This window comes from Gobius niger, assembly GCF_951799975.1.
Source record: "Gobius niger genome assembly, chromosome: 18".
NCBI classification, from domain to species: domain Eukaryota; kingdom Metazoa; phylum Chordata; class Actinopteri; order Gobiiformes; family Gobiidae; genus Gobius; species Gobius niger.
The window spans coordinates 50,001-65,356 of record NC_136869.1 but is presented as its reverse complement, the minus strand read 5'-3'; the positions used below and the strand labels follow the sequence as shown (position 1 = coordinate 65,356).

The following is a 15,356-nucleotide window of genomic DNA, read 5'->3' as shown; positions in this document are numbered from 1 at the left end:
GAAGCTAAATGCTAACCAGTAGCATGCTAACATCTGCAAACAAACTGCTACCTGCTACCTGAAGCCTCTGTGAGGAAGTCCAGGATCTGATGCAGAGTTTTTATTCACCTTATTCCGGAGGCTCGGTGGGCGTCGCCGTGAATAGTCCCCGCCCCTTTTCTCCCCTCTGTTAACCTGGGGGAGGAGTCCAGATAAAATCAGTCACTACAGGGAAACAAAGCCGTGTTTCGGCCGCGCAGAGAAACGCTGCAGAGTCGACGTGTCGGAGCAAATGAACATTTTACACAAACCGACTGAACGTCAGGTTTGAGAAGATTCCCCTCGTTCTCCGTTTACATGAACGTCCTCGCGCTCGACCGGACGTGTCTGGACAACAGAGGCACAAAGAGGCAAAAGTGGGCGGGGCGGAATGAGGTGGATAGAATTAGCACATGTCGCTACCGTTAGCTTAATGCCCATTCATTCCTATGTAATAGCTTAGCCTAGCGGTGTCCATAGCTTTACATGTATCAGTTAGCATTAGCATTAGCTTTGAAGCTGCTTTAATCTCCTGAAGTAAACTGCACAGTCACATGTTCCATCTGTGCTGGACTCGTATAATTATCGTATTGTGTGTGTGTGTGTGTGTGTGTGTGTGTGTGTGTGTGTGTGTATATAGGCAAGGCAAGTTTATTTGTAGAGCACAATTCATACACAAGGCAATTCAAAGTGCTTCACAGTTGAAAACAAATAGAATCAATAAAAACATCAACATAGAATTAATCAATCACAGTAAAAGGCGAGAGTGCAGATAAAACACTTTCAGTCATATGCATCGGTAAAAAGAACTGTTTTCAGCCTGGATTTGAACATTGTCAGAGTCGAGGCCTGTCTCACATATATATATATATATATATATCAATCAAATGTTCTTTGTATAGCGCCCAACAACAACCAGAAGGTGCCCAGAGCGCTTTCCAGGATAAAAACAAGAATCACAATAGACAACAAGAAATACAAAAACACATAAAAACACCCATATACACACATATATATATGTACATATATATATATCCAATCCAATCCAATCCACTTTATTTATATAGCACATTTAAACAACAAAACGTTTCCAAAGTGCTGCACATGCAACAAAATCAATAAAACCAAAACAATGCAAATGAGCTCTACCGCTATATCTAAACAATAGATATGAATAAAACAGTTTAAAAGAATAAATATAAATAAAAACACATTAAAAACTATAAATAAGAATAAAACTCAATATATATATGTGTATATACAGTTTCTGTGGCTGACGCCTCCTCCTTGTTTCAGACGATCACTCCAGAGTTCGGCTTCAGGCTCCGGACGGAGACGGGTCCGACTACATTAACGCCAACTACGTGGACGTGAGTCTTTTCTCTCCTGTTTTTCATGTTTTATTATGTTTAAAGTCGAGGATAAATCGCTGGTGAAACACTGGCCTCATGTTTTTCCATCTGGAATCTCCTGATGTTTCCTCCTTTGTGCCGTTTCTTTCATAAACCTGATTAAATGTGAGCTCCTCCGGTCGGTGTCGCCGCCGCGCTCGCTAAAGGTCGCGCTGAAGCGTGCGGGTCGATGGTTTCCACGGAGACGGGCCGCGGTGTCCACTTCCTGTTTGTGATGTTTTCAAAAAAGAGACGTGTTTTTCTAAAGCTCCGGCGGCTCCTCGTCCTCCTCCTCCTCCGCGCCGCGATAAGAATAACCATCAGAGGAAGGGCATCCGGGTTAGTGTGGGAGAGCGGCTTCAGAGCGCCGCCTTCAGAGCGCCGAGGGGGGGTTCAGACGCCGAGGGGGGGGGTTCAGACCGCCATCAGACGCCACAGTGAAGCTTCTGCTGTCCATTAATGACCTCTGACCCCGCTTTAACCAGCGCTTTGTCTCCAGGTCAGTTTTATCCAAATCTAAACCTGAGCCTGAGGAACTGATGAAACTGAATCATGTGGACGATCTGGTTCAGCTGCGACGTCATGTGGGGAAAATATTAGTCACGAAAATGAAAATGAGCAACAATTATGGGAAAAATAGTGAATTGAAGAAGAAAAAAATGGGGGAAAAGATAGATTTGAGCTGAAACCAAAGTGTGAATAATCAGTGTGAGTTTGAGTCTCTGTTTCAGGCCTGTTTGTTTCTGTGGACTCTGTCTCCCTCTGGTGGCGCTCGTGTGAACTGCAGCTCACATTGACCCTTTGTGTTTCAGGGATATCACCGGCCGAACCACTACATCGCCACACAAGGTGAGGCCCGGGGGGGGTGAGGTCCACAGGGGGGTGAGGTCCACAGGGGGGTGAGGCCTACAGGGGGGTGAGGGATGGGTGTCTGTCGATACTCTCATGGATCCTGTACTTTAACGTCTCCTATGGGATCTTTTAAAGGTCCACAGTTAGTCAGAGGCCTCTCTACTCGTGGCCTTAACCCTGGGCCCATGTTCTTTGTTATTATGGAGTAACTAGAGGCTTAGATGAGGCTGTAGCTCTGGGGCTGAGTCCAGATGAAACTTAGTGCAGTAAAATACTGGGGGGGGGGACAGTCCACACCCACATGTGTCCACAGCTCCACGTGGCTCCTGGAAAACAGGAAACAGCACTTTTAAAAACGCCACACCTCATGGTTGTTCTGCGACAGTTACCCCCACCTGAGCCGCAGCTCTCTGCAGTGTGGGCTGGTGTCTGTTGTTGTTTGTTGTTTGTTGTTGTTGTTTGTTTGGTTTGTCGGTAAAGTTTGTGTTTCTGCTCCAGGGCCGATGCAGGAGACGGTTTATGATTTCTGGAGGATGGTTTGGCAGGAGAACACGGCGGCCGTCGTCATGGTGACCAACCTGGTGGAGGTCGGGCGGGTGAGTTATTCCCAGAGCCGGTGCTGGCCCTTCTGGGGCCCTAAGCAAAAATCCACATGGGGGCCCTACAGTCGCATCCCATGGTTATTCGGCAAAGGGCGGACCTGTTCACGGTCATAAACGGTTCCACTGTGCAGTAAAGCAGAAGTGGAAAATAATGACCGCAATTCAGGCCCTGCACCTCTGTGTGAGAACCACTAACCACTAAGCCATCGTCCAACTGGGATTTAGGACGACACTAGTCTATCTCCCCCATTTTTTAAAATGGAAAATGGCAAATGGGCCCATTCTCTCACCTCGGGTCCCTGACCCACAGTTTGGGAACCGCTGATTTAAAACTGAAACCTGCTCCTGACGGTTATTTCTGTCTGACCACTGAGAATCAGCCTGTGAGTCGCCCAACTCGTTATAGACTGTGCACATTCAGAGAACCAGAGTTACTGTGAGTTACTGTGCTCGTGAGAACCAGGTGGATTCAACTCCTCTTTGAGATAAAAAGGCCACGGACACGGCTTTACTCTCGTCTGTCATCAAACTACTGTCCTGATTCTCCGCTTTACTCTCGTCTATCATCAAACTACTGTCCTGATTCTCCGCTAGACACAACAAGAAGAGAGTTTAAATGAGTGTGTGGCCGATGCCTCGAGTCCGCGCAGAGAAAACATGAGCAGCGCCGGGACACGGGGACATGATGCAGCCGCGGAGGAGGCGAAGCATGAGGCGAAGCATGAGGCGAAGCATGAGGCGAAGCATGAGGCGAAGCATGAGGCGAAGCATGAGGCGAAGCATGAGGCGAAGCATGAGGCGAAGCGAGAACCGGGAGACAGACGCCGAGTGGGACACGAGCGGAGAAGCACTCGCGTGTTGGGAGAGACGGGGAAGGCGGTCGGTCTCTCCTGCTCATCCACTTGCAGATGCTCTGTTTTGGTTTTATATGCGGCGAAGTAGGCGGAGAGTGAGTGCGGCTGTCAGAGTCTGTCCCCGTAACAACGCGTTGGTTAATCAGTGAAACAACACCGTAGTTTGACTGAGATGCGGGGCCCTTGCAGCCGCGGGGGCCCTACGCAACTTGCATAGTATAGGAAGAACCGGCTCTGGATATTCCTCAGAGAGTCGTCTGTCCGTGACTCTTCAGAGAGTCGTCTGTGACTCCTCAGAGAGTCGTCTGTCCGTGACTCTCAGAGAGTCGTCTGTCCGTGACTCTCAGAGAGTCGTCTGTGACTCCTCAGAGAGTCGTCTGTCTGTGACTCTCTGAGAGTCGTCTGTGACTCCTCAGAGAGTCGTCTGTCCGTGACTCTCTGAGAGTCGTCTGTCCGTGACTCCTCAGAGAGTCGTCTGTCCGTGACTCTCAGAGAGTCGTCTGTCCGTGACTCTCAGAGAGTCGTCTGTCCGTGACTCCTCAGAGAGTCGTCTGTCCGTGACTCTCAGAGAGTCGTCTGTCCGTGACTCTCTGAGAGTCGTCTGTCCGTGACTCCTCAGAGAGTCGTCTGTCCGTGACTCTCAGAGAGTCGTCTGTCCGTGACTCCTCAGAGAGTCGTCTGTGACTCCTCAGAGAGTCGTCTGTGACTCCTCAGAGAGTCGTCTGTCCGTGACTCTCTGAGAGTCGTCTGTCCGTGACTCCTCAGAGAGTCGTCTGTCCGTGACTCTCAGAGAGTCGTCTGTCCGTGACTCTCAGAGAGTCGTCTGTCCGTGACTCTCAGAGAGTCGTCCGTGACTCTCAGAGAGTCGTCTGTCCGTGACTCTCAGAGAGTCGTCTGTGACTCTCAGAGAGTCGTCTGTCCGTGACTCTTCAGAGAGTCGTCCGTGACTCTCAGAGAGTCGTCTGTGACTCTCAGAGAGTCGTCTGTCCGTGACTCCTCAGAGAGTCGTCTGTCCGTGACTCCTCAGAGAGTCGTCCGTGACTCTCAGAGAGTCGTCTGTCCGTGACTCTCAGAGAGTCGTCTGTCCGTGACTCTCAGAGAGTCGTCTGTCCGTGACTCTCAGAGAGTCGTCTGTGACTCTCAGAGAGTCGTCTGTGACTCTCAGAGAGTCGTCTGTCCGTGACTCCTCAGAGAGTCGTCCGTGACTCTCAGAGAGTCGTCTGTCCGTGACTCTCAGAGAGTCGTCTGTCCGTGACTCTCAGAGAGTCGTCTGTGACTCTCAGAGAGTCGTCTGTCCGTGACTCCTCAGAGAGTCGTCCGTGACTCTCAGAGAGTCGTCTGTCCGTGACTCCTCAGAGAGTCGTCCGTGACTCTCAGAGAGTCGTCTGTCCGTGACTCCTCAGAGAGTCGTCTGTGACTCTCAGAGAGTCGTCTGTCCGTGACTCTCAGAGAGTCGTCTGTGACTCTCAGAGAGTCGTCTGTCCGTGACTCCTCAGAGAGTCGTCTGTGACTCTCAGAGAGTCGTCTGTCCGTGACTCCTCAGAGAGTCGTCTGTGACTCTCAGAGAGTCGTCTGTCCGTGACTCCTCAGAGAGTCGTCCGTGACTCTCAGAGAGTCGTCTGTCCGTGACTCCTCAGAGAGTCGTCTGTGACTCTCAGAGAGTCGTCTGTCCGTGACTCTCAGAGAGTCGTCTGTGACTCTCAGAGAGTCGTCTGTCCGTGACTCCTCAGAGAGTCGTCTGTCCGTGACTCCTCAGAGAGTCGTCTGTCCGTGACTCCTCAGAGAGTCGTCCGTGACTCTCAGAGAGTCGTCTGTCCGTGACTCTCAGAGAGTCGTCTGTCCGTGACTCTCAGAGAGTCGTCTGTCCGTGACTCCTCAGAGAGTCGTCCGTGACTCTCAGAGAGTCGTCTGTGACTCTCAGAGAGTCGTCTGTCCGTGACTCCTCAGAGAGTCGTCCGTGACTCTCAGAGAGTCGTCTGTGACTCTCAGAGAGTCGTCTGTCCGTGACTCTTCAGAGAGTCGTCCGTGACTCTCAGAGAGTCGTCTGTGACTCTCAGAGAGTCGTCTGTGACTCTCAGAGAGTCGTCTGTCCGTGACTCCTCAGAGAGTCGTCTGTCCGTGACTCTCAGAGAGTCGTCCGTGACTCTCAGAGAGTCGTCTGTCCGTGACTCTCAGAGAGTCGTCTGTCCGTGACTCCTCAGAGAGTCGTCTGTCCGTGACTCTCAGAGAGTCGTCCGTGACTCTCAGAGAGTCGTCTGTCCGTGACTCCTCAGAGAGTCGTCTGTCCGTGACTCTCAGAGAGTCGTCTGTCCGTGACTCTCAGAGAGTCGTCTGTCCGTGACTCTCAGAGAGTCGTCTGTCCGTGACTCTCAGAGAGTCGTCTGTCCGTGACTCTTCTCTCTCTGCTTCAGGTGAAGTGCTGTAAATACTGGCCCGACGACACTGAGATTTACGGGGACATGAAAGTGACTCTGATCGAGACGGAGCTGCTGTCGGAGTACGTGATCCGGACCTTCGCCGTGGAGAAGGTACTGCAATACTAATACTACACATACTAATACTGCACATACTACTACTGCAATACTAATACTGCACATACTAATACTACACATACTAATACTGCACATACTACTACTGCACATACTAATACTGCAATACTAATACTGCACATACTAATACTGCACATACTAATACTGCACATACTAATACTGCACATACTAATACTGCACATACTAATACTGCACATACTACTACTGCACATACTAATACTACACATACTAATACTGCACATACCAGAGGAGGGAGACTCGAGTCACATGACTTGACTCGAGTCACATGACTTGACTCGAGTCACATGACTTGACTCGAGTCACATGACTTGACTCGAGTCGCAGTTTTCGAGACTTGAGACTGACTCGACCAAAGCTGCAAAAAGACTTGACTTGGGACTTGCTGTTTGTGACTCGAGACTTGACTTGGACTTGAGGCCAGTGACTCTCAATGACTCTCTGTGACTTTATATTATTATTTATTTGAGTGAAACTGTGAAAAATCAGGATTCATTTGGTTAAAGCGGCTCATCTTTGTTTACATTATGGTGATTATCCACATGTGTGTTCGGTTTTAGAGCGTCTGATCAACACAGCGCTAAAGGCAGGAGGAAATACCACGTGTTTCTTTGAATGCATTAAAAGTTTTCTAAAGACAGTGAAAAGGAGGAGATTTACGGGAAACGTTTGAAACAATGGGCTGGACCTACAGCGCAGACGGAGCCTCCAGAACCACCATGTCAGAGCTGATTCATCTACAGGAATCTCAGGGTTTTTCCATGTTTTAATTCATTCACACAAAGTTTACAGGATTTAGAGGTGATTTTACATCCACCACAGCCCAGAGACAGCGGGACTGAGGGCTACAGGGGCGAGTCCGAGTATACAGGGGCTGGGGCAGCACAGGGGAACCACTGACAGAAAAACCGCCAGAAACAAACAAAAATAAAAATACTATTTTATATTTATGTTTCAGACTGAAGGAGAAGCAGCTCATGTTTAAAAGACTCTGTTTCATATTTGTTAAGTCGTTTTAAGTTATTTATAACACATACATTTTGAATGTTGTGGAGTTTAAATATTAACTAGACTTTAAATCCAAATCCATGAGAGTTTTAAAAGTTTGATTTTAGCCTAAATGTTCAAAATTACGGCATCTTGAGAAGAGACACGCTGCGTTTGTGACTTGAGGCGACTTGACTTGACTTGACCCCATGACCGATTGACTTGGACTTACTCGAGACTTGCATGTAGTGACTTACTCCCACCTCTGGAACATACTAATACTACAATACTAATACTACAATACTAATACTACAGTAGTAATAGTAATACTAGCACCACTGTGACCTGGTACACGCAGCGCTGGCCAAAGTACTTGTTTCATTACTGAAGTACAAGTACAGAAACTCCAGTAAAAGTCACATTATTTCTTCTGCACAAACTGTGATTTTTGTTTGTTTGGCCCAGACTCGTTTCTAGCTCTCACGATCTCCTCATTCTGCCCTCAGAGGGGCGTGGCTGAGATCCGGGAGATCCGCCAGTTCCATTTCACGGGTTGGCCCGACCACGGCGTCCCGCTCCACGCCACCGGCCTGTTAGGGTTCATCCGCCGGGTCAAGGCCAAGACCCCGCCCACCGCCGGCCCCACCGTGGTGCACTGCAGGTGAGTGTAGGCCCGACCCGTCCCTGACCCGGCCCTGCCCCTCTCCTTAAGGGTGGGACCTAAAGGTGAAAACCAGGCATAAGGAAGTGTGTGCTGAATCTGGAAGAGATTCAAATTCCAAGGAGCAACTGGAGGCACGTGAAGTACAGCAGTGCGGTGTGGAGAAGGCCCTTGCAGTGCGTGAGGAGTCAATCTCTATGGAGGAGCGATCATTGGGACCCGTGAAGAGTGAAGGAACCGAGAGATGGTCCACTGTCGCTGTGTGCAATGGGAAGAGGTGTGGTCGGAGGAGTCAAAGGGGCCATTTTGTGTCTGTGTGTCAGAAGTTCTGTTTGCGTGAGTAATAAATGTCTGGTGAGAACTCTATTTTGTTAAGCCTGCCCATTTCAAGGAAGCTGGCCACGAGGGGTTGAAATGAGCAGACTTAACAAAATAGAGTTCTCACCAGACATTTATTACTCACGCAAACAGAACTTCTGACACAGATACAAAATGGCCCCTAGTGACTACAGCAGTCAGCTTTTATACCTGCCCTAATGGGGAAGGACCTCCCACCATTCCTAGTTTCTCCCCTTCCACATGGTTCAGCCTGAAGTTTTTAAAATGGCCGACATAGACCACGCCCCTTCCTTTCTCACCAGGTGGTACAGGTAAATGTCTGAGGAACTTAATAAACAACGTTTTAAATGGACAATGTGATATAAATTGAGGGTTATTGTTGGCTGGTGTATATTACAAACGAAACAAAAAACAACAAACACACACAATGGGACAAACCCACTTTGTCACACCCACTCTGACCCGCTCTGCCCCCCTCTGACCCGCTCTGTCCCGTTACAGCGCCGGGGCAGGGAGGACCGGCTGCTTCATCGTCATCGACATCATGCTGGACATGGCCGAGCGCGAGGGCGTGGTCGACATTTACAACTGTGTCCGAGAACTGAGGGCGCGGCGGGTCAACATGGTCCAGACCGAGGTGAGGAAACGGGTCAACATGGTCCAGACCGAGGTGAGGAAGTGGGTCAACATGGTCCAGACCGAGGTGAGGAAACGGGTCAACATGGTCCAGACCGAGGTGAGGAAGTGGGTCAACATGGTCCAGACCGAGGTGAGGAAGTGGGTCAACATGGTCCAGACCGAGGTGAGGAAGTGGGTCAACATGGTCCAGACCGAGGTGAGGAAGTGGGTCAACATGGTCCAGACCGAGGTGAGGAAGTGGGTCAACATGGTCCAGACCAAGGTGAGGAAGTGGGTCAACATGGTCCAGACCGAGGTGAGGAAGTGGGTCAACATGGTCCAGACCGAGGTGAGGAAGTGGGTCAACATGGTCCAGACCGAGGTGAGGAAGTGGGTCAACATGGCCCAGACCGAGGTGAGGAAGTGGGTCAACATGGTCCAGACCGAGGTGAGGAAGTGGGTCAACATGGTCCAGACCGAGGTGAGGAAACAGGTCAACATGGTCCAGACCGAGGTGAGGAAGCGGGTCAACATGGTCCAGACCGAGGTGAGGAAGTGGGTCAACATGGTCCAGACCGAGGTGAGGAAACAGGTCAACATGGTCCAGACCGAGGTGAGGAAGTGGGTCAAACATGGTCCAGACCGAGGTGAGGAAGTGGGTCAACATGGTCCAGACCGAGGTGAGGAAGTGGGTCAACATGGTCCAGACCGAGGTGAGGAAGTGGGTCAAACATGGTCCAGACCGAGGTGAGGAAGTGGGTCAAACATGGTCCAGACCGAGGTGAGGAAGTGGGTCAACATGGTCCAGACCGAGGTGAGGAAACAGGTCAACATGGTCCAGACCGAGGTGAGGAAACAGGTCAACATGGTCCAGACCGAGGTGAGGAAACAGGTCAACATGGTCCAGACCGAGGTGAGGAAGTGGGTCAACATGGTCCAGACCGAGGTGAGGAAGTGGGTCAAACATGGTCCAGACCGAGGTGAGGAAGTGGGTCAACATGGTCCAGACCGAGGTGAGGAAACAGGTCAACATGGTCCAGACCGAGGTGAGGAAACAGGTCAACATGGTCCAGACCGAGGTGAGGAAGTGGGTCAACATGGTCCAGACCGAGGTGAGGAAGTGGGTCAACATGGTCCAGACCGAGGTGAGGAAGTGGGTCAAACATGGTCCAGACCGAGGTGAGGAAGTGGGTCAAACATGGTCCAGACCGAGGTGAGGAAGTGGGTCAACATGGTCCAGACCGAGGTGAGGAAACAGGTCAACATGGTCCAGACCGAGGTGAGGAAACAGGTCAACATGGTCCAGACCGAGGTGAGGAAACAGGTCAACATGGTCCAGACCGAGGTGAGGAAGTGGGTCAACATGGTCCAGACCGAGGTGAGGAAGTGGGTCAAACATGGTCCAGACCGAGGTGAGGAAGTGGGTCAACATGGTCCAGACCGAGGTGAGGAAACAGGTCAACATGGTCCAGACCGAGGTGAGGAAACAGGTCAACATGGTCCAGACCGAGGTGAGGAAGTGGGTCAACATGGTCCAGACCGAGGTGAGGAAGTGGGTCAACATGGTCCAGACCGAGGTGAGGAAGTGGGTCAACATGGTCCAGACCGAGGTGAGGAAGTGGGTCAACATGGTCCAGACCGAGGTGAGGAAACAGGTCAACATGGTCCAGACCGAGGTGAGGAAACAGGTCAACATGGTCCAGACCGAGGTGAGGAAACAGGTCAACATGGTCCAGACCGAGGTGAGGAAGTGGGTCAACATGGTCCAGACCGAGGTGAGGAAGTGGGTCAACATGGTCCAGACCGAGGTGAGGAAGTGGGTCAACATGGTCCAGACCGAGGTGAGGAAGTGGGTCAACATGGTCCAGACCGAGGTGAGGAAGTGGGTCAACATGGTCCAGACCGAGGTGAGGAAGTGGGTCAACATGGTCCAGACCGAGGTGAGGAAGTGGGTCAACATGGTCCAGACCGAGGTGAGGAAGTGGGTCAACATGGTCCAGACCGAGGTGAGGAAACGGGTCAACATGGTCCAGACCGAGGTGAGGAAGTGGGTCAACATGGCCCAGACCGAGGTGAGGAAGTGGGTCAACATGGTCCAGACCGAGGTGAGGAAGTGGGTCAACATGGTCCAGACTGAGGTGAGGAAGTGGGTCAACATGGTCCAGACCGAGGTGAGGAAACGGGTCAACATGGTCCAGACCGAGGTGAGGAAACAGGTCAACATGGTCCAGACCGAGGTGAGGAAGTGGGCCAGTGGTCTGCATAAGGGTCGGCCCACTTTAACTGCTCGGCCACGCTACAGACCAGGAACATGATGTAAGAACAGCTTTAGGTGAAAGACACAAACTAAGTGACACGATGGAGAAGTGGAGCCAGTTTCTTCAGAAGTTTCCTGATGATTCCTGAATGATCACATGTTGCCTTTTAGTTCCCAGACCACCTGAATGTGGCGGCCATGTTTGTTGTCCCTCACCTGGGGTCCTCTGTTTTCCAGGAGCAGTACGTCTTCATCCACGACGCCATCTTGGAGGCGTGTCTCTGCGGTGACACGGCGATCCCGGCCAATCAGCTGCGGTCGGTTTATTACGAGATGAACCGCCTCGACCCTCAGACCAACTCCTGCCAGATCAAAGAGGAGTTCAGGGTCAGTGTGTCCTCCTCTGTCGCCGTTATTACTGTTTATAACCCCCTCGTGACCCCCTCATGACCCCCTCGTACCCGGTGCTCCCGCAGACGCTGAACATGGTGACCCCGACGCTCCGTGTGGAGGACTGCAGTATTGCGCTGCTGCCTCGTAACCATGAGAAGAACCGCGTGATGGACGTGTTGCCTCCAGATCGATGCCTGCCGTTCCTCATCAGCCTGGACGGGGAGAGCTCCAACTACATCAACGCCGCGCTCATGGACGTGAGGCTCCGCTCTTTGCAAACGTCTCTCCCGCACTGATCATATGAACGATGACGTGTGGAAGATCTGCACATGTATGATCTCGGGTTCTTCTCTTGTTCCAGAGCTACAAACAGCCGTCCGCCTTCATCGTGACTCAGCACCCGCTGCCCAACACGGTCAAGGACTTCTGGAGACTCGTGCTGGACTATCACTGCTCCTCCATCGTCATGCTGAACGACGTGGACCCGGCCCAGGTGAGACAGGGGGAGGGCTGTAGTACTGCAGTATCTGAAGTATTTGCAGTATCTGAAGTATCTGAAGTGTGTGAAGTGTCTGAAGTATCTGAAGTATCTGCAGTGTCTGAAGTGTCTGAAGTATCTGAAGTATCTGCAGTGTCTGAAGTGTCTGAAGTGTCTGAAGTTTCTGAAGTATCTGCAGTGTCTGAAGTGTCTGAAGTATCTGTACTATCTGAAGTGTCTGAAGTATCTGAAGTGTCTGAAGTATCTGAAGTATCTGAAGTGTCTGCAGTGTCTGAAGTATCTGAAGTGTCTGAAGTATCTGAAGTGTCTGAAGTATCTGAAGTGTCTGAAGTGTCTGCAGTGTCTGAAGTATCTGAAGTGTCTGAAGTATCTGAAGTGTCTGAAGTATCTGAAGTGTCTGAAGTGTCTGAAGTATCTGCAGTATCTGAAGTGTCTGAAGTGTCTGAAGTATCTGAAGTATCTGAAGTGTCTGAAGTGTCTGCAGTGTCTGAAGTATCTGAAGTGTCTGAAGTGTCTGAAGTATCTGAAGTATCTGAAGTGTCTGAAGTGTCTGCAGTGTCTGAAGTATCTGAAGTGTCTGAAGTATCTGAAGTGTCTGAAGTATATGCAGTATCTGAAGTGTCTGAAGTGTCTGAAGTGTCTGAAGTTTCTGAAGTTTCTGAAGTGTCTGCAGTGTCTGAAGTATCTGAAGTGTCTGAAGTATCTGAAGTGTCTGAAGTATCTGAAGTGTCTGAAGTGTCTGAAGTATCTGCAGTATCTGAAGTGTCTGAAGTATCTGAAGTATCTGAAGTGTCTGAAGTGTCTGCAGTGTCTGAAGTATCTGAAGTGTCTGAAGTGTCTGAAGTATCTGAAGTATCTGAAGTGTCTGAAGTGTCTGCAGTGTCTGAAGTATCTGAAGTGTCTGAAGTATCTGAAGTGTCTGAAGTATATGCAGTATCTGAAGTGTCTGAAGTGTCTGAAGTGTCTGAAGTTTCTGAAGTTTCTGAAGTATATGCAGTATCTGAAGTGTCTGAAGTGTCTGAAGTGTCTGAAGTTTCTGAAGTATATGCAGTATCTGAAGTGTCTGAAGTATCTGTAGTGTCTGAAGTGTCTGAAGTATATGCAGTATCTGAAGTGTCTGAAGTGTCTGAAGTTTCTGAAGTATATGCAGTATCTGAAGTGTCTGAAGTATCTGAAGTGTCTGAAGTGTCTGAAGTATATGCAGTATCTGAAGTGTCTGAAGTGTCTGAAGTGTCTGAAGTTTCTGAAGTATATGCAGTATCTGAAGTGTCTGAAGTATCTGAAGTGTCTGAAGTGTCTGAAGTGTCTGAAGTGTCTGAAGTTTCTGAAGTATATGCAGTATCTGAAGTGTCTGAAGTATCTGTAGTGTCTGAAGTATCTGAAGTATCTGAAGTGTCTGAAGTATCTGAAGTATCTGAAGTATCTGAAGTATCTGCAGTATCTGAAGTACTCCTGTTCCGCAGCTGTGTCCGCAGTACTGGCCGGAGGACGGGGTGATCAGACTCGGGTCTCTTCAGGTGGAGTTTGTTTCTGCAGATCTGGAGGAGGACGTGATCAGCCGGATATTTAGGATCTACAACACGGCCCGGGTAAGAGCGCCCCCTACTGTGGCTTTAATACACTACACCCTGCTGTAGCCCAGAGAGCGCCCCCTACTGTGGCTTTAAAGAGGGGGTATTATGCTTTTTTCAGCCACATAGCACCAGTCTATAGCACACTACAATGATGACGAAACCTTCTGCTGGTCTGTAAATGCAGTAAATTAGAATAACTGCCTTGTATAAAATTGCTCTTTCAAAATGGCTGTAGTGAATGTCTTGAAATAGGCCTCTGTCTCTTTAAGACGCTCCCTGACCCTTTCCAACACGCCCCCTCCACACGCTGTCTGTGGCATCACAACACTTTCTCAACAGTATTGAAACTACGATCGGTGCATTTTAATTTTTATTGTTGGAAAGGAGCTGCTGTTTATCACTTTGGGAACAATGGCCACACAGGATATTATTTGGAGACGAACCTTCCACACCGGACGCTTGGAAGGGGCTCTTGCCTGAAAAATAACTGCTGTTTGGAGGCTTCTCTTTGCATCTGCCCTATGGATCTCTAACTATACCCCCATGGACGACACCAGGATCTGCAGGAGCCCATACCATTCAAAAGACGGACATTATCTGTGCAGGTGGACAATGGTTTTTCGAGGTTACCCGTTAGCTTGTTATAATCGACTACAGCTCATTGTTGATGAAAAGTCTGTAATAAACCACACATGTGTAAAGCCAGGCTCATTGTGTGATCATCGTAAAGGCTGCTTCGAGTAGTTGCTGCTTTATTGACGTTATTTGTGCATAATATGCTGCCTGTTTTCAATGAATGTTGTGAAGGTGAAGGTTGTTAGCTTGTCGTGGCTAATAGTGCCTTAGCTCCGGGAGAAACCACTCGGCTACGACTCACTGTAGATGAAATGTGAGCAATAAACTACAAAATCAACAAGCCCGGCTCCGTGTGTGATCGTCATAAAGGCTGCTTCAAGCAGTTGCCTGTTTTAGTGACGTTTTCAATGCATAATATGCTGCTTGTATTCAGTGAATTTTCCCATTAGCTTGTCGCTGCTAGCTTGTTAGCTCCGGGAGAAAACCACTCGGCTATGACCCATTGTAGATGAAATGTGAGCAATAAACTTCCAAATCAACAAGCCAGACTCAGTGTGTGATCATTGTTAAACGGTTCTTTATGTGTGTGGTGGTTTTATTGACTTTATTTGTGCATATTTCTCGTTTTCACGTGATGACTCGAGGTTTAGCTTAGCATTAGCTTTCTCCGGAGGCTCTGTGCATCATCAAGGCCCAGCGCAGAACCAGACACTGAAATAAGCGTTCTTGTCACCGGTTTGAATCCTGGGTGTTTCGGTAACAGAAACACTGATGTGTGTCTTTGTAAAAGTCTGCTGTGGCTCCGGTTCACAACACATGAAGCTAATCCTCCATGATGACTCTGTTTACATCTTAGGGCTAGACACTGCGGGGAGGGGGTTCTGCTGAGGAGCAGTGGTCGGTTACTCGGCTGGTGACGAAAGGTCGGAGGCGTCTCCTGGAGGTCGGAGGCGTTTCCTGAAGGAATCAGGCGTTTTATCCCTAAAATGGCCGCCATCAGAGTTTTTACAGATTACTCGAAAATACGTGAATGTGCCAAGGCAACACTTCAGGCATGTTTTTAATGAGGGAATGACTTAATAACATGATGTAAAGCTTGAAAAAGTCGATTTTGCATAATACCCCCCCTTTAAAGCAACAGGCCGGTGTTTTTCCACACTGAGATATG

At 49.5% G+C, this 15,356-nt stretch overlaps 1 protein-coding gene across 1 annotated transcript in view; it reads left to right on the top strand.

Annotated features, from left to right (window-relative positions):
• LOC306978050 (receptor-type tyrosine-protein phosphatase mu-like) overlaps positions 1 to 15,356 on the top strand; it is a 61,794-nt gene that overhangs the window by 38,706 nt on the left and 7,732 nt on the right. Inside the window, exons 8-17 of the mRNA XM_079576508.1 lie at positions 1,315 to 1,388; positions 2,222 to 2,258; positions 2,760 to 2,857; positions 6,129 to 6,245; positions 7,778 to 7,932; positions 8,773 to 8,908; positions 11,384 to 11,533; positions 11,623 to 11,796; positions 11,901 to 12,032; positions 13,502 to 13,627. Coding sequence (XP_079432634.1) covers positions 1,315 to 1,388; positions 2,222 to 2,258; positions 2,760 to 2,857; positions 6,129 to 6,245; positions 7,778 to 7,932; positions 8,773 to 8,908; positions 11,384 to 11,533; positions 11,623 to 11,796; positions 11,901 to 12,032; positions 13,502 to 13,627 — 1,199 coding nt within the window. The remainder of the gene's footprint in view (positions 1 to 1,314; positions 1,389 to 2,221; positions 2,259 to 2,759; positions 2,858 to 6,128; positions 6,246 to 7,777; positions 7,933 to 8,772; positions 8,909 to 11,383; positions 11,534 to 11,622; positions 11,797 to 11,900; positions 12,033 to 13,501; positions 13,628 to 15,356) is intronic.